This window comes from Hemitrygon akajei, chromosome 4 (assembly GCF_048418815.1).
Source record: "Hemitrygon akajei chromosome 4, sHemAka1.3, whole genome shotgun sequence".
NCBI classification, from domain to species: Eukaryota; Metazoa; Chordata; class Chondrichthyes; order Myliobatiformes; family Dasyatidae; genus Hemitrygon; species Hemitrygon akajei.
Genome location: NC_133127.1, coordinates 174,546,197 through 174,565,885, shown reverse-complemented (window position 1 = coordinate 174,565,885; position 19,689 = coordinate 174,546,197). Strand labels below are relative to the sequence as shown.

General features: G+C 41.2%; 2 protein-coding genes across 2 annotated transcripts in view; both read right to left on the bottom strand.

Annotated features, from left to right (window-relative positions):
* mrpl48 (mitochondrial ribosomal protein L48) overlaps window positions 1-11,209 on the bottom strand; it is a 45,253-nt gene extending 34,044 nt beyond the window's left edge. The window contains exons 1-3 of the mRNA XM_073044017.1: window positions 11,092-11,209; window positions 4,223-4,278; window positions 711-745 (exon numbers count right to left, since the gene is read on the bottom strand). Of these exons, the coding sequence (XP_072900118.1) occupies window positions 711-745; window positions 4,223-4,278; window positions 11,092-11,112 (112 nt within the window). The 5' untranslated portion in view covers window positions 11,113-11,209. The remainder of the gene's footprint in view (window positions 1-710; window positions 746-4,222; window positions 4,279-11,091) is intronic.
* The window catches only part of LOC140726964 (proteasomal ATPase-associated factor 1-like), a 474,892-nt gene that overhangs the window by 83,305 nt on the left and 371,898 nt on the right, over window positions 1-19,689 (bottom strand). The gene's annotated exons all lie outside the window — the stretch shown is intronic.

The following is a 19,689-nucleotide window of genomic DNA, read 5'->3' as shown; positions in this document are numbered from 1 at the left end:
TGAATGGTCAGGATGGGAAACAGTTTCTTTCCTCAGGCCATAAGGCTTCTGAACTCCTTATTGCATTGCCTTCGAAGTGTCACTGGTTAATCCATTTTCCTCATCTTCATGCATGTCCCTTACATTTGGGTGAGTACAGATCCAACAAGCACCTAAGACAAAGCATGACTGCTTAGATTCCATTCTCCAAAGTAAATATACTCTCCTTTCTCTATTCTTGGGCTACAATACATAACATTTACAAGATACAATTACTCACTTAGGTTACTGCAACAGGATCTCCAAAACTCTTACCACCAATAAAGAAAAGGGCAGATGACACATGGGAACACAGCCACAATCCCATCCATATGGAACACCACCCTGACTTGGAAATATATGGCTCTGCCTCTAATATCACTAAGTCTCATCCTACAGGAGCTAACGTTTTAACATCGTGGGAGTCTGTTCAGCTGAACGACAGCAGCAGGTCAAAAGGTTGATCTACCAGCAACCTCTCAAGGGTAATTACAAATGACCACTGACAACTACACATGGAAAATTAAAAATCTTAAGGGTCATTATCTGAAAATCAAGGAGGAATGTGAAAACGAGATATGGGATAAAGCAGTAACTGGCAGAATTTGCCCTGAGGCCATTTGGCTTGAACTATTTCTCAAATTCTTTCAGCAAGATAATATTTTTTATAATGGAAATAAAATCTCTCTAACCTGATAATGACAGAGGAGTCTGTAAAGATGTTAACCTGAAAAAGAAAAGAAAATTGAAAAGTCAATTTATCCTGCAAAGATGCAGTTCATTTGTAATTTGAAAATTACAGTACTTCCATTTAACAAATTATTTTGTGAGGTTCAAATCTCCAACAGATGCAAGTAATTTGAAATTATAAATAAACACAGAAAGTGCTGGAAATGGAGATCTGTGGAGAGAGAAAAAGAATTAAATACTCTAGGTTGATGATCATTCATCTGAACTAGAATTTAGCATTAAACATATTTTAAGCTTCAGTGAAGGAGCTTGGTAGAAAGAACATGGGTAATGTGCATTCATGGGAAATTATGTTGGTGCTGTCTCAGAGAGGATGTTGAAGCCTTGTTCACTGATGTTGATCTGTTGTAAATAAGATAATTTTAGGAGGTAATGAGAAATGAACTATGAAATATAAAATTCTTCAGTTACAAGAAATCTGAAATGAAATGGAATGCTGGTAACATGCAGGAAGTTAAGCAGCATCCACAGAAAGACAGGAAACAAAGTTAACATTACAAATTGATGAGCTTTCATCAGAATTGGTCAGTACTAATACAATTTAGAAAGACTGATTATTTGAAAATATCAAATGCATTAAACTCAGAAGATTACAATATCCCCCACCAGAACATCCAATGCTTACTTATTACAACACGAGGCATTTGACCCACTAGATGCATTCCAGCTACCATCAGAGCAATCACATCTGTCCAATTCTCCTTATTTCCACAAAGCCCTAGAATTTATCATCTCTCACATGTCCATCACTTAACCTTAATTATTTTGCTACTTACTTGCAATAGGAGTCATCTACAGTAGCCAATTAACTTACCATCACATCTTTGGGATGTAGGAGGAAACTGGAACAGACAGGTACCCACAATATCAAAGGAAGAACATGCTAACTTCATCTAGCATCAAAGGTCAGGATTGAACCCAAAAAGATTAAAAATGCATGAAATGCTGCATATTCCTTCTATACAGAACACTGATGCAAAATACCTCCAAGTACATCGGCCATCTCATTTTCCAGGATTAATTCCTTAGACTCAGTATCAATAATGTTATTAAATATAGAAAGTATATTTGTCGCTTACTTTCCTGGCTAGTTTTATTTTTATACTAATATATTCCCCTTCCTATTAATCTTATAATCATTCTTGTTTTCAATACATTGTCCAATCTCTGCTATCTATCTTTCATACAATTGTGTAGTTTTTCCTGAAGTTTGACACCATCTTTGGTTAACCTTAACCTTGAATGATGCCTTCGTTCCTTCTTTCTTGTTGCAATACCTGCTCTTTCCTCCCCACAATCCAGAAAAATGAGAAGCAGTTTTGTTTTAATTTTTCTATTTTTCTAGACTATTTTTTTTTAATTTAGTGTATTGTATTGCTCACAGTGCATCTCCTTTACCGTAAGACAAAGGAGTAAAATTAGGTCATTCAGCCCATTAAGCCTTCTCCATTATTTCACCACAGCTGACTTATTATCCTTCTCAACCCCATTCTCCTGCCTTTACCCCATAACCTTTGATGTCCTTACTAATCATGAACCTATCAACCTCCACTTTAAATATACCCAATGACTTGGTTTCCACAGCCCTCTGTATCAATGAATTCCACAAATTGATGTCCCTCTGGCTAAAATTCTTCCACATCTGTTTTCTAAAGGGATGTCTTTGTAAATTAAGGTTGTGCCCTCTCATACTAGATTCATCGACTATTGCAAACATCCTCTCCATGCCCGCTCTATCTAGGCCTTTCAATATTCAGTAAGTTTCATTGAGATCCTCACCTCATTCTTCTAAACTCCAGCAAATACAGCTGAGTACATTCCGTATACATTGAGGAAATCAAGCACATATTGACTAACCTTTGCAGATTATATCCCTTCACTTTGCACGAGTGATCCCCAAATTCTCCAGTTCCCTCTCACTTTGCTCTCTTTTCCTTTTTGCCTCTTACACAGTTCCATCCAAACCTAACATGAGATCAAAGAACTCTGACCAGGTGTGTACAGCCCTCAGGACTTCACACTGTCAAAAGTTTCAGATAACCTGCCTTTGTAGAATGTTTCAGAACTGTCCAAAATATCATAATTCTCTCTTTAAATTTCAGATTTCCAGGCTCAGCTGTTTTTCCTTTTGCTTTTCAAATACAAAAATATGGTTACAAGCCAAAAAGCTTGGATAGTAAAAAAACTGAAATAAATACCAAAAATGTTTAATGGGTTTATAAGGAAGAACATATTTAATGCTTCAGCTTTGTGACCTTTCATCGTTTCTCTCTTCTCCGATGCTGTCCAACCTGCTAAGTATTTCAAGCATTTTCTGCTTTTATAAAAGGAAGGCTTTAATGGTTCCAAAAATACAGCAGCTGGTATCACAAGCATACATCACCAGTAGGTGCCAGGGTATTCAGTAATGATAGAATGTACCATATATCATCAGAAGTTACGCACATTAACCCTTCTATTTAGAATAAGGAATAAATTACAATTATTCAGCCAACTATCAAAAGCTACTCCATCTTAAAGAAGATTTATTGCTTGCAGTTCCTCCTGTTATCTGGCCTAATTGTTCCTTTCATCAGTTATAACTTGTGCTCTACATTCTCATGTCCTTATGCCCACTTGTTCTCACAAATCTTGGATTAGATTTAAAAAACACTACAGATGCTAGAAATCTGATAGGTGTGATGAAGGGTCTTCAACCACAAACATTAAATCTATTCCCATTTCCACAGATGCTGCCTGACCTGCTGAATGTATCCAGCATCCTTATGCCCTAAATTCAGTCAAACAACAATTGCATGCAGCTTTTGCATAACTTAGCTGACAAAGAACTAGGTAAGATGCAAATTAGATCTTACTGTTTCTTTGCAATTTTCAGTGATAAGCATATAGGATGGACCTTATTTACATTATCCTTTCAATTTTGTATTGGGGAATATTCAAGTCAGACACCATTGTCCCAAAATTGAGAATTTACGCCAGAGACGAGGAGCTATTTAGAGTTGTGAAGCTTTGGAGTTTCCTAGCCCAGAAGACTGTGTGGACTCAGTTGTTTAATATTTCAAAAAAGACCTTGGATAAAATTTATGACATTCAGGTAATTGAGGGATATGGTAAGAGAGTAAGATTACAATAGATCAACCATGATTTTTCTGAATGGTGTTCAAGGAGCTTAAAAGACCACTTATCACATTTCAATATGTTTGCCTAACAGAGCACACAAGTTTTTTTATATAAAGTAAAGTTTGGTTGAAGCATATCATGGCACAATTTAAGAACAAGTTAATAAACAGTGTTTTCACAGCATGCGTCGTGGAGTCATAGAGCTAAGCAACACAGATACAAGCCCTGGCCCAATAAGTCAATATTAACCATGATGCCCACCCAGCTAATCCCAATTTCCTGCTTTTGACACACAATATGAGATGTATTCGCCATGCAATGTAAACTGCCCTACCTGACAACTGTAGCAGCAGCTTGTTTCAAGAGGACTGAATTTCTTAAGCACAGGACCTAAAAACAAGATGAGAGAATATTTGATAAGAAATGCATTCAATATACAAGAACATAGGAAAATGGGAGCGGCAGTCGGCCACCAAGCCCGCCAAGCCTTGCTTGCCAATCAATAAGATAACGGCTGATCTATCTTAGTCTCACTTCCTATCTCCAAGGTCCTCAATTCCTCAAAATTTCAATAGATTTCCCTCCCTTTCTCAAATATATCTAATGATTTAGCCTAAGAAGCAAAAAACTTTTGCCCTAAGAGGCAAAAAATTCCAGATTCACTATCCTATGAGGAAAGAAATTTCTCTGCATCATAGCTTTAAATGACTTGCCCTAATTTTGTAACTACATCTCCCAGTGAAAACATCTCCATGTTATCGAGACATACAACATGGAAACAGGTCTTTCAGCCCAACTGGTCCATGTCAATAGTCATAAGAGTCTGTTACTCTCTTAAATCTTTATCTGTCTTATCAATATGATACTAACTACATTCATTAAAATTAATTAACTAGTCATCATTAACTGAAATGAAGAAATTTTTTTTATGAAATGGGTTGCCACGGTAACACAGCAGTTAGCACAATGCAGATTACAGCCTGGGGTATGGGAGTTCAGTTCCGGCGCTGACCATGTGGGTTTCCTCCCACAGTCCAAAGACACACCCACTAGCAGGCTAATTGGTCATTATAAATTGTCCTGCGAATAGGGTAGGGTTAAATAGGTGGGTTGCTGGGCGGCACAGCTCATTGGGTCTGCTCCGTGCTGTATCTCTAAACTACCAAATAAATAAATAAATGAATGAATGAATGAATGAATGAATGAATAGCAAGTTGTTTACTTTTCACTTCTTCACAAGACATTAATTCTTGGGTATAGATCCATGGTTGCAGTCACCCCAGTAGTTCAATCAAATTACCATTATTCACATGCATTTCTATATTCAGTTTTAGCATGCAACAACACAAACTACTAGCAGAGTAAGTGACAGAGAGTAGAACAGAAATCCTGCTGAATTTCCCAAACCAAATTATTAGGAACGGTAGCCCATTGTAGGGTCTCCTACATACTTCCCAACACAGATCAGAAATCCTTGTTTCCTAACATGTAACCCCACTTCAATGTAAATTTGGAGCCATCATACAAATTAAGCATCTTTGAAAAACCGGATATTCGAAAAGTTTTTATATGCATGAAGTAAACTATAAGGGCCGACAGTCAATGGGATGAGTTGCAATGCATAAGGGGACTAAGTTGAGTGAATACAGGACTAAAGGCGTAATATTTGAATGCACGCAGTACATGGAATAAGGTAGATGAACATGTAGCACAGGTACAGATTGTCATGCTTGATGTTGTGGGCACTACTGAATCAGGGCTGTAAAAAGATTATAGCTGGGAGCATAATGTCCAAGGATACATATTGTATCCAAAGGACAGGCAGGTAGGCAGAAGGGGTGAGATGGCTCTGTTGGTAAACAATGAAATTAAATCATTAGAAAGGGGTGACATAAGATCAGAAGGTTTGGAATCGTTGTGGGTAGTTAGGGAACTGCAAGGGAAAAAGATTCTGATGTGAGATATATACAGATCTCCAAACAGTAGCAAAGATGTGGTCTACAATTACAGTGGGAGATAGAAAATGCATGTCAAAAAGGCAATGTTACAATAGTCATGCTCAATAGGCAGGTAGATTTGGAAAATCAGGTTGGTGCTGGATTCCAAGAGGGGGAATTGGTAGAATGCCTATGAGATGGCTTTTTAGAGCAGCTCATGGTTGAGTCCACTAGGGGATCAGCTATCCTGGATTGGGTGTTGTGCAATGAAACAGAATTGATTAGAGAGTTCAAAGTAAGGGAACCCTTATGGGCCAGTGGTCATAATATGACAGAATTCATCCTGCAATTTGAGAAGGAGAAGCTAAAGTCAGATGTAACAGTATTACAGCTGAGTAAAGGGAATTACAGAGATATGAGAGAGGAGCTGGCTAAAATTGATTAGAAGGGAACACCAGAAGAGCAGCAATGACTGGAGTTTCTGGGAGCAATTTGGAAGGCACGGGATATACACACCCCAAAGAGGAAGAAGTATTCTAAAGGCAGGATGATGCAACGTGGCAGACAAGAGAAGTTAAAGTCAACATTAAAGCCAAAGAGCGAGCACATAATACAGCAAAAATTAGTGAGGAGTTAGAGGATAGGGATGCTCTTAAAAACCAACAGAAGGCAACTAAAAATGTCATAAAGGAAAAGTTGGAATATGAAGCTAAGCTAGCCAATAATATTAAAGAGGAAACAAAAAGTTTCTTCAGATATATGAAGTGTAAAAGAGAAGTGAGAGCAGACTGCTGGAAAATGTTACTGGAGAGGTAGTAATAGTGGACAAAGAAATAGTAGATGAAATGAATAAATATTTTGAATCAGTCATCACTGAAGAGGCAGTAATAGTATGCTGGAAGTTTGAGTATATCGGGGGCAGGAGTGTGTCAAGTTGGCATTATTAGGGAGAAAGTGCTTGGAAAACTGAAACATCTGAACGTAGATAAGATTGTGGAGGCATTAGTAAAGATCTTTGAAACAAAATCAACGGATTCTGGCATGATTCCAGAGGACTGGAAAATTGCAAATGTCACTCCACTCTTCAAGAAGGGAGAAAGGTAGAAGAAAGGAAAATGTAGGCCAGTTAGTCTGACCTCAGTGGTTGGTAAGATGTAGGAGTCGATTGTTAAGAACGTGGGTTCAGGGTACTTGGAGACACATGATAAAACAGGCCATGGTCAGCATGGTTTCCTTAAGAGAAAATCTTGTTTGACTAATTGGTTGGAATTCTTTGAAGAAATAAAAAGCAGGACAGACAAAGGAGGATCAGTGGATGTTGTATATTTGGATTTTGACAGGTGGCCACACATGAGGCTGCTTAACAAGACATGAGCCCATGGTATTACAGGAAAACATGGACAGAGCATCAGCTGATTGGCTGAAGGCAAAGAGTGGGAATATAGAGAGCCTTTTTTGGTTGGTTGCTGGTGATTAGTGGTGCTCAATGGGGTCTGTGTTGGAACTGCTTTTTATGTTATACGTCAATGATTTGGGTGATGGAATTCACGGCTTTGTGGCCAAGTTTGTGCGCAATACAAGGATTGGTGGAGGGGCAGGTAGTGTGCTGGAAGCAGAGAGGCCACAGAAGAACTTAGGCAGATTAGAATGGGCAAAGCTGTGGCAGATGGAATGTTGCGTCAGGAAATGTATGGTCATATACTTTGAAATAAACAAAATTAAAGCGTAGAGTAATTTCTAAGTGGAGAGAAAATTCAAAAATCTGAGGTGCAAAGAGATTTGAGAATCCTCGTGCAGGATTCCCTGAAGGATAATTTGCAGGTTGAGTCGATGCTGTGGAAGGCAAATGCAATGTTCGCAAACATTTCAAGAGAACTAGAATTTAAAAGCAAGAAACGATGTGCTGACTTTGGTAAGGTTCAGAGGAGGTTCACAAAAATTATTCGGGGATTGAAAGGCTTATCATATGAGTAGTGTTTGGCGTTTCCAGGCCTATACTCACTGGAATTCAGAAGAATGATGAGGGGGTGGGAATGGGGAATCTCACTGAACTATATCGAATGTTGAAAGGCCTTGATGGAGTAGATTAGGAGAGTATGTTTCCTATGGTGGGGGAGTCTAAGATCTGAGGAAACTACCTCAGAATAGGACCATAGGTCCATAAGGCATAGGGGCAGAATTAGGCCATTCAGCCCATCGAGCCTGCTCTGATCCTGGATCTCACTCAACCCCACACACCTGCCTTCTCGCCATATCCTTTGATGCCCTGACCGATCAGGAAATGATCAACTTCCGCCTTAAATATGCGCATGGACTTGGCCTCCACGGCCGTCTGTGGCAGAGCATTCCTCCTTTCCTCTGTTCTAAAGGGTCGCCCCTCAATTTTCAGGCTGTGCCCTCTAGTTCTAGATACCCCCATCATAGGAAACATCCTCTCCACATCTGCCCTATCTAGTCCTTTCAACATTCAGTACGTTTCAATGAGATCCCCCCCGTATTCTTCCAGTCCAGTGACTGTAAGCCCAAAGCTGCCAAACGCTCATTTGTTAACCCCTTCATTCCCAGAATCATCCTCATGAACCTCCTCTGGACTCTCTCCAATGCCAACATCCTTTCTGAGATATGTGGCCCAAAACTGTTGATAATACTCCCAAGTGTGGCCTGACTGGTGTCTCATTAACTCAGCATTAACTCCTTGCTTTTACATTCTATTCCCCTTGAAATAAATGCCGACATTGCATTTGCCTTCTTTACCACAGACTCAACCTATAAAGTAACCTTCTGGGAGTCTTGCACAAGGACTCCTAAGTCCCTCTGCAGCTCTGATGTTCCAACCTTCTCCCCATTTAGATAATAGTCTGCACTATTGTTCCTTTTACCAAGGTGCATTATGATACATTTCCCAACACCGTATTCCATCTGCCACTTTTTTGCCCAATTTTTCAATTTGTCTAAGTCCTGCTGCAATCACATTGCTTCCTCAGCACTACCTACCCCTTCACCTATTTTCGTATCATCTGCAAACTTTGCCACAAAACCATCAATTCCATTATCTCAATTATTGACAAGCAATGTGAAAAGCAGCAGTTGCAATACTGACCCATGAGGTACACCACTAGTCACTGGCAGCCAATCAGAAAAGTCCCGTTTTATTCCCACTCACTGTCAGCCATTCTGCTGCATGCCAGTATCTTTCCTGTAACGCTATAGGATTTTATCTTGTTAAGCAGCCTCACGTGTAGCACCTTATCAAACGCCTTCTGAAAATCCAAGTAAATGACACCCACTGCCTCTCCTTTGTCTGCCCTGCTTGTTACTTCCTCTAAGGACTCTAACAGATTTGTCAGGCAAGATTTCCTTTGGCAGAAACCATACTTTGACTTATTTTATCATTAGTCTCCAAGTACCTCGAAACCTCATCCTTAATAGACTCCAACACTTTCCCAACCACTGAGGTTATACTAACTGGCCTACAATTTCTTTTGTTTTGCCTTCCTCCTTTCTTAAAGAGTGGTGTGAAATTTGCAATCTTCCAGCCCCCCAGGACCATGCCAAAATCAAGTGATTCTTGAACGATCATGACCAATGCATCTATTATCTCTTCAGCAACCTCTCTCAGGACTCTGGGATGTAGTCCATCTGGCCCAGGTGACTTATTCACCTTAAGACCTTTGAGACTGCCTAGCACTTTTTTCCTTTGTAATAGCAATGGCACTCACAGATCCCTGGTACACTGCTAGTGTCTTCCACAGTGAAGACAGATGTAAAGTACCCATTAAGTTCATCTGCCATTTCTTTGTCCCCCATTACTACTTCACCAGCATCATTTTCCAGTGGTCCAATATCAACCTCCCTTTTACGCCTTATAAAACCGGAAGAACTTTTGGTATCCTGCTTTATATTATTGGCTAGTCTGCCCTCATAGTTCATCTTATAGCTTTTTTAGTTGCCTTTTGTTGGGATTTTAAAAGCCACCCAATCACCCAACTTCCCACTCACTTTTGCTACCTTATATGCCCTTTCCTTGGCCTTTATGCAGCCCTTAACTTCCTTTGTCATCCACAGTTGCCTACCCCTGCCATTTGAGAACTTCTTCCGCTGTGGGACATATCTATCCTGCGCCTTGTGAACTATTCCAGAATAGGGGCATTAATTTAGAAATGAGATGAGGAGGAACTTCTTTAGTCAGAGAGTAGTGAATCTGTGGAACTTGTTGCCACAGATGGCTGGGGAGGCCAAGTCATTGGATATATGTAAGGCGAGGTTGATAGATTCTTGATTAGTCAGGGCATGAAATGTTACGGGGAGAAGGCAGGAGGTTGAGGCTGAAAAGGAAATGGATCAACCATGATGAAATGGTGGAGCAGACACGATGGACCAAATGGCCTAATTTTGCTCCTATATCTTCTGGTGTTATTTTATCTCACACATTAAAAATAAGGCATGCTCATTCTGGTTTGATGTGAAAACTAAAATACCACCCTACATAATATTTCTGATGAGGTGTCTAGAAATATCAAATATATAAACAAGGCATGATTTAAGTTTGCTTGTGTTCAATACGGTATACTTTCATCAATACCAAAGTAGACATTACGTGTAACCATCAGGTTAAAGTCTGGACGATTATTTTATGGGAAAAGGCTACAATCGCAGAACCTCCAGTGAGCATCACTTCATTCCTACCTTTACAAAGTTTTACCTTTGTATAGCATCTTCTACAATCCTTTCAGTAATCCTAAAGTCTGCATCCAATTAAGTACTTTTGAACAAATAAGTTCCCACAAGTGCCAATATGACAATGACCAGGTTTAGTAAAATTGAATGAGGTATTAAGTATTAGCCAGAACATCACAAATTATTCCTCCATCCTTCAAAAATGCCAGTGCCTTTGTTTGTGACAACGAAGACAGATTTCACCCTGATGTACTACCTGACCCAACAGTGACACTCCCTCAGCATTACACTGGAAGTAATCTGAACTTGGTTGCTCAAGACTCTGCAGTAGGATTTGAATCCACAACCTCTGATCTTAGAATTTTTGTATACATAAATAGGAGTACAATGCCAGCCGTTCAGGATCATTTACAGAAGTTGTTCAGAAAAGCATTATTTTAATAACCAACCCCTTGCCCCTAGACCCACCACTCAGTCAGACTTATTCCGCGCCTTCTCTAGGATGGATATTTAATAATCCATTCACACGCAACCGTACAGAGCCGTCCTTTTCACGTAAAACAATAAATTTCTGTTAGAATATAATCACCTTGTTGAGAAAAGGACTCATGCTGCAGATATCTCGGACAAAATTACTGTACGCGGCCGAACTTCTACCGGAAACCCGCTCTGAAATCTCCCCCAACAGCGTCAAAGACTCAGAACCGACGTTCCGGGTTCAGTGCAGTTCACGAAATCCCTTTGGGATAAAAAAAACTGGAACAATAAAGAATGATAAATTGAAAGGAGAATTTACATTAAATTGAGACAGAAAATTTTGTTTACTATAGATACATTTGTGCTTTTGCCTGAAATATTAGTGAGACAACCAAATTGCTTCGGATGCAAAATTTTGCTTAGAAAAAACTCTTATGCTTGTTTCTTTATAAAGAAGAAAATTTATATTTAAATAGGATAGATTTATTGAAGTAATGAAAATTATTAATTTTTATTTTGTTATATATTGTGTAATTTGGCAATAATATGTTTTGTTTGCCCATTTTCCATAAAATTTATGCATTTCTGCCAACTTGTAACTGGATATACCAATGTGATGGATTCTTAAAAGTGCATGGATCAATTTTCTGTCACCAGTCAGATTAATGTGCTGTATTGAGTGCAAAACAAAACTTACAGCCACTACAAAAATTAGTAATTTTTCTAGCTCTAAGATGCATAATGCAAATGGTCTTTCATTTTGACAAGATTCTTAACGATGGTTATTTCAGACCCAGAAAAAAAATCACACCGGGCACTTGGTGTTACTTAGCCAACTGAGTTCACATCACATCAAAGCCCAATACTGCAGAACACTTACGCTCTGAGGTGTGCAGAGGACCGCATGAATCATTTTCAAGGTCGTCTAAAGATGGGCACATGACTGTGCAGGAAAATGGAAGGAAATGGGCATTGTGTACACAGAAAGGATTAGTTCAGTCAGCCATTTGATTACTAACTTAATTAGTTTGACACAACACTGTGGGTCAAAGCATTTGTTCCTGTTCTGTTAAGTTCTATGTTCTATGATGGATCCTGGACCCAAAATATGATGTCTCACCCAAACAGCCCCAATTATTCTCTTAGTGTTGCACCTGGCCTCTGTCTCACTTTACACGCTCCCCCCAACTCATAACTTGTTTCTCCATTTTGTTCCACCTAACAGCCATTTCCAGTGCAATCTTTACTTTCATCTCATCTGCCAATTATCTCCCTCCTGCCAAACATAGCAAACAATTTACTGACCCTTCTGCTAGGACTGGCAGCATAGCCACTTTATCGACAGTAGTCTATAGTCCCTGTGCATCTGCTCTGAAACCTGACAGTACGCCGGTGAAATGCTGGGATCTATTTTACAATAAAAATGTAAGTTGTTGCTACTTCTGCCATGAATTTAGTAATCGATTTTGTTACTCTTTGTTCCCCTTCCTTACCATCCCCAATATGGAAATTCACATTTAGTTATATTACCAAGCTGTAGTATGTTACAAACAATACTATTAGAGTTTAATTTGAAAAGATAAAACTGAATGGTATAACTATGATTGGTGGCTACCACAGGGCACAGAACATTTAAGTGATGGAGATAATAGCATTAGAGGCTTTAATTTAAGCTCTTTTAGTTTTCACCGCATTCAATATATTATGTTCCTGACATCTCCTTGCATGAGATGGCAACCTGCAGCTATTTTTCTTATTACTGACTCTCGGGTAATCCAATATCACAATCACTGATTTAATTATGCCCTGGCGTAACACCTGTGTACACTTATGTCGACGTATCATATTGAAATAACAAGGGCATGTGTGCATGCAAAATTTACGAAATCCCGCAAAGACAATTTTCACCCCTGACCATGGTGACCGAAACTGCTTACCTTCCACAACATAAAGTCAGTGCTCTCCGCTATTTGCTTGTACTTGAATGCATTTTTTTAAGTGAAGGTTGGCATGCAGCAGAAAGGAGGATATACTTGACAGTATTTATAGCTGCAACAACATTGCCACTGTATCAGTGGCTCAAAGGATAACATGGGAATTACTTATAGATTTCTGATCTTGCTCATCCCTGTTTCACATTCACCATCATCATTATGTGCCGTGTTGTATGTCGTAGATGATTATGGTCTTTCCACGACCATAATTGTTCTTGGCAAATTTTTCCGCAGACATCATTTGCCATTGTCTTCAACTGGGCAGTGTTTTTACAAGACAGTATTAATACTCTTCAGAGGCTGTCTGCCTGGTATCAATGATCACACAACCAGGACGTGATATGCACCAGCTGCTCACACGGCCCTCCACCACCTGCTCCCATGACTTCTCGTGACCCTGATCGGTGGTTGGGGAGTGGTGTGGGTAGGGTGGTGCTAGGCAGGTGCTGCATCTCACCGAAGAGTTACCTGCAGGCTAGAGGAGGGGAGGAGCGCCTTACATCTTTGATAGAGACATCTCTCCAATCTGCCATTTGGAACCTTCACGTTAATCTTGTCTGTCTTGGTAGCCTCCAAGCTGATGGCATGAACATTGATTTTGCTATCTTCCAGTAATTTCTCCCCACAGCCCCTTCCCTCTTCTTCCATCCCCCCCCCCCCAGTCTAGCTCCCCTCTTACCCATTCTCTTCTCCTCACTTGCCTACCACCTCCCTCTGGTGCCCCTCTTCCTTCCCTTTCTCCCATGGTCCTCTCTCCTCTCCTATCATATTCTCTCTTCTTCAGCCATTTACCTTTCCCACCGATCACCTCCCAGTTTCTCAGTTCATTCTCCCTCCTCCACCTTTCACCTTCTAGTTTATCTCTTCCTCTCCCCTCACCCTCTTAACCTGGCTTCTTTCCCCTTCCTTTCCCATCTTGAAGAAAGGTCTCGAAACGTTGACCGTTTATTCATCTCCATGGATGCTGCCTGACGTGCTGAGTTCCTCAAGCATTTTGTGTTTGATGCTCTGTGAAGGTTCTCTCTGTGGCAAGGAAATGAGGCATCACCACATCAAAAAGAAAAGGATTTCATGGCTCGATATATAATCTCCTAAAACTCACAAAAGAGCAATGCTCTTAGAGGCACCAGTTTACTGAGGACACCAATACTGCAGGAGAATCTATATCTAATTCTAAAGCTACATCGCCATAACACCATAAGACATAGGAGTAAAATTAGGCCATATGGCCCATCGAGTCTGCTCCGCCATTTAATCATAGCTGATTCTCTTTTTTCCCTCCTCATCCCCACTCCACAGTCTTTTCCAAGTAACCTTTTATACTGTGGCCAATCAGGAACCTATCAAGCTTTGTCTTAAATACACCCAATGACCTGGCCTCCACAACTGCCTGTGGTAATAGATAGATAGATAGATAGATAGATAGATAGATAGATAGATAGATAGATAGATAGATAGATAGATAGATAGATAGATAGATAGATACTTTATTCATCCCCATGGGGAAATTCAACTTTTTTCCAATGTCCCATACACTTGTTGTAGCAAAACTAATTACATACAATACTTAACTCAGTAAAAAATATGATATGCATCTAAATCACTATCTCAAAAAGCATTAATAATAGCTTTTAAAAAGTTCTTAAGTCCTGGCGGTAGAATTGTAAAGCCTAATGGCATTGGGGAGTATTGACCTCTTCATCCTGTCTGAGGAGCATTGCATCGATAGTAACCTGTCGCTGAAACTGCTTCTCTGTCTCTGGATGGTGCTATGTAGAGGATGTTCAGAGTTATCCATAATTGACCGTAGCCTACTCAGCGCCCTTCGCTCAGCTACCGATGTTAAACTCTCCAGTACTTTGCCCACGACAGAGCCCGCCTTCCTTACCAGCTTATTAAGACGTGAGGCGTCCCTCTTCTTAATGCTTCCTCCCCAACACGCCACCACAAAGAAGAGGGCGCTCTCCACAACTGACCTATAGAACATCTTCAGCATCTCACTACAGACATTGAATGACGCCAACCTTCTTAGGAAGTACAGTCGACTCTGTGCCTTCCTGCACAAGGCATCTGTGTTGGCAGATCACTATCCCCTGGCTAAATATATTTCTCCACATCTCTGTTTTAACTGGATGCCCCTCTTGAAATTTTCTCACTGCCATTTGCTAAGGTCTGTCAGAATTCCCCAAAGACTTGTCCAATTCTATCATATATGAAACATTGTGTCATAGGTGTGGTGAACTACATATACCTGTCTGGACACGCCCCCTGATGACTGCTCCTGTGGCTCCTCCCACAGACCCCTGTATAAAGGCGATTGAGGTCTAAGCCCGGCCTGTCTGTCTCCAGGATGTAGTATGGTGGTCAACCACTGCTTGTTCCTTCTTCCAGTCAATAAAAGCCGATATCTCGCCTTCACGTCTCAGAGAGAGTTATTGATGGTGCATCAATAGGTTCATGCGTTATTTGATGCCCAGGACATAAATGGACATGAATAACAATCTGAAGAAGGACATGCTCAGTATTTGTTCCATCTTCTTCCTCCCCCGCTTTTTCAACCCACTCGTATCATTTGGCAACTTTCACCATGCAAGTTAATTAACGCTCGGCCCTGCTGATGTTTCTGAATTAAGCTGAACTGAATCACTGTCTCCAGATGAAGCAGAAAGGCAGAAACTTGGCAGTGTTGTAAAATACAAAACAGCTTACACAAAAACATGAGGATACAACAGAAATTTTCTTGAAGGAATCAAAGAAGCTAATAATTAAATATCTAACGTTTCATAAACTTTACTTGTATTGTATTTGATGCCACTTAATTTTCTCCCCAAGATTTAACTTGCACTTGTTTTAATTTTCTGTGCTATAGTTATTCCATCAAGATTAATGCTGACTGTATCCCTCAGTCAACCCAAACAAGATGATATCACTTCTTTCTAGCTTCATTAAGATGTAATCAACTAACCAGCAAGTTCCAGCCAAAGAGTACCAGCTACTGTAGCTAAGTGCACCGGAAATCGAAGGAGTCTAATTATCATGTTTTGTTCAAGAGCCTGATGGTTGAGGAGTAGTAAGTGTCCTTGAACCTGATGGTGTGAGTCCTGAGGCTCTTGTACCTTCTACCTGACGGCAGCAGTGAGGAAAGAGCATGGCCTGGGTTTTGAGGATCTCTGATGATGGATGCTGCTTTTCTACGACAATGTTTCATGTAGATGTGCTGAATGGTTGGGAGGGCTTTACCCATGATGTACTGGGGAGAACCCATTACCTTTTGTAGGATTTTCCATTCAAAGTTATTTGTGTTCTCATACCAGGCCATAATGCATCCAGTCAGCAAACTTTCCACTAAACATCTATAGAAGTTTGTCAAGATTTTTGATGACATGCTGAAACTCCGCAGACTCCTAAGGGAGTAGAGGCGCTGTCGTGCTGTCTTTGCAATTACGTTACAGTGTATGATGGGCCCAGGACAGGTCCTCTGTGATAGTGACATCCAGGAATGTAAAGTTACTGATATTCTTCAGCTTTGATCCTCCGATGAGTACTGGCGCATGGACCTCTGGTTTCCCTCACCTGAAGTCTACAGTCAGTTCCTTGGTCTTGCAGACATTGAGTGAGAGTTTGTTGTTATGACACCACTCAGCCAAATTTTCAATTTACCTCCTGTATGCTGATTCATCACCACCTTTGGTGCAGCCCACAACAGAGGTGTCATCAGCAAACTTGAACATGGCATTGGAGCTGTACTGAGCCACACGGTTATAGGTGTAAAGCGAGTAGAGCAGGGGGCTAAGCACACATCCCTGCTGATGAAGATCGTGCAGGACACATTGTTGCCAATCCGAACTGACTGGGCTCTACAAGTGAGGAAATCCAGCATCCAATTGCACAAGGGGTCTTAAGGCCCAGGTCTTGGAGTTTACTAATGAGTTTTGAGGGGATGATGGTGTAGGGTAATGTAATTGGGAGAAATGTTCATAATTCACAACCACCAACATTGTTGGGGTTTCACTTTAAGAGGCTGGTGTGACATGATGATGTCATTGTGTAAAAAGCTTTTAGCGCACTTTTGAAGTTTAAGTTTTGGAGTTCAATAAGATGCGTTACGGGTTTCATTAAACATAAAACACCTCACTTTGTTTTATTTGCAGAAACCTACATTGGTGACCCCAATGCTCTAGGACGATTCTGGAGTTATCGAACATATCAGCCAACACAGTCGCTTTGAAACTGCTGGAGTTTTGGGAGCAAAATGCTGTCACTTTGAGTTTCTGCACATGCCACTTGGACTGAAAAATGTAGCACAGACTTTCCAATGGCTGATGGACTCCGTATTAAAAGACTTAGATTTTCTTTTTGCTTACCTGGATGACATACTTGTCGCCAGTGCATCCAAATCTGAACACGTATCTCATTTCCGTACACCTTCTGAGCACCTAAGCCAACATGGGTTGATTATTAACCCTGTTAAATGCCAGTTTAGATTGTCAACCATCGACTTTCTCGGCCATCGCATCTCCACAGAAGGTGCGAAACCCCTCCCAAAGGTAGCCGCTAGTATGAATTTCCCACCGCCCCACACTACTAACAACTGACAGGAGTTTTTAGGCAAGGTGGATTTCTATCACCGCTTCATTCCGTGAGCTGCTGAACTTATGCTTCCCCTGTATCGTGTGCTTAAAGGCAAAAACCCTAACCACGTGCTTGACTGGTCAGTGGACATGACCAGGGCACTTTATGATACCAGATGAGCTCTTTCCAACACGACCCTACTGGCACACTCATAGCCATTACTACTGATGCCTCAGACTATGCTGTGGGTGCTGTGCATGAACGCTTGCTCGGAGGTGTGTGGCAGCTGCTCGCCTTCTTCAGTAAGCAGCTCTGTCCCTCCGAAAGGAAGTACAGCATGTTTCACCATGAGCTTCTCGATCTCGATCTACCATTCTGCCATTTTTCTTTTCTTCTAGAGGGTCACCATTTTACGGTGTTCACTGACCACAAACCCCTCGTGCACACGATGGCCAAAATATCCGACCCTTGTCCTGCACAGTTGCAACACTACCTGGCCTACATATCAGAGTTCACAACTGGTATACGACATATCAAGAGGAAAAATAATGTCACGGCCGAGAGCCTCTCACGGTCAGCCATTGAGGCTGTACTCATAGGGGTTGATTACGCTAGCATGGCAGCCGACCAAGTTACTGACCCAGAGGTCCAGGCTTACTGAACAGCAGTCACGGGCCTGCAGTTGGCTGACGTTAAGTTCGGGGAAGCTGGGGATTCTCTCTTGTGTGATGTCTCAACTGTTTGCCCTCGCCCCATCATGCCCCCAAACATGAAAGACAAAAATTAACCGTCATGTTCAGGCACCACTGCTGCCTTTTGAGGTCCCTGAGCGACAGTTGACCATGTCAATAAGAACTTTGTTGGTCATCTCTCCCCCCCCCCCCCCCCCAAGGTTTCATACGCCTTGTTATCATGGTGGACTGTACCATCAGGCAGCCAGAGATCAGTCCTCTAGCATCAACAATGGCCATGGACATGGCTTGGGTGTTCACCACCAGCACTTGGGTGCTTGGTTTGTCACCCCATGTGAAATCTCCTCCGACAGCATTTCCCGATTCATTTCAGACCTCTTGGTTGCTCAGAACCTTGGCATATCATCTGCAGTCTAATGGCCTATGTGAGTGGTTTCACTACTCCTTAAAGGCTGCTCTGAGGGCTTTCCTGACCGATGTGTGTGGTGCTGGTCCTGCTGGGGCTCAGAATTGCTCCAAAAGAGGACCTGCATTTGTCCTCAGCTGAGGTAGTACATGGGCAGCCATTATGAGTGGTTCCATTACTGGTGTCAGTAATGGTGGTTCCATTACTGACACCACAACTGCCTGGTTGGCCTCTCAACAGCGTTCCACCCTCCTTAGTAAATTCAATTCCTTTTCACCTGTTGCTATCCCCCATCATGTTGTACAGCACTCTTGGGTCCCTGTTGACCTACATTCCACCTCATTTGTTTTCGTCTGCCATAATGCACACCAACATCTTAAGCTTCCTTGAGATGGCCCGTTCCACATTTTGGAATAGGAAGAAAAGACATTTATCATAGACAAGAGGGGTAAACCTGAACGTATTTTGGTGGATCACCTTACACTGGTCCAATAAGATTTGGAGTATTCCGCTGCCATGCCCCTGGTGTCACAACATGACCATGAGCATGTCAACATACGTCTGGATGGGTCAGAGGCACCTGTAGTTCTTCCACCCATGGAACACAGGACCTGAGCTGGGTGGTTTGTCTGAGCCAGACAGGTTCACAATGCTGGTCTTACTGAATTCTAGGGGGAGGGCAGCTGTGTAGGGTAACATATTTGGGAGAAATGTACATAATTCACAACAACTGACATTGAGTTTGGGTTTCGCTTTAAGAGGCTGCTCTGAAACTATGACATAATTACATAAAACTTTTTAGCGCCCTTCAGAGGTGTAGGTTTTGAAGTTCAATAAAATGTTTACGTGTTCTGTTAAACATAAAATGCCTCACTTCATTTTATTTGTGGAAAACTACAACGGTATTAAACACTGAGCTGTAATCGATAAAAACCATCTTGATGTATGCATCTTTGCTCTTCAGATGTTTTAGAGTTGCGTGAAGAGCCAATGAGATGGTATCTGCTGTGGACCTGTTCCTCTAGTGGGCAAGTTGAAGTGGATCC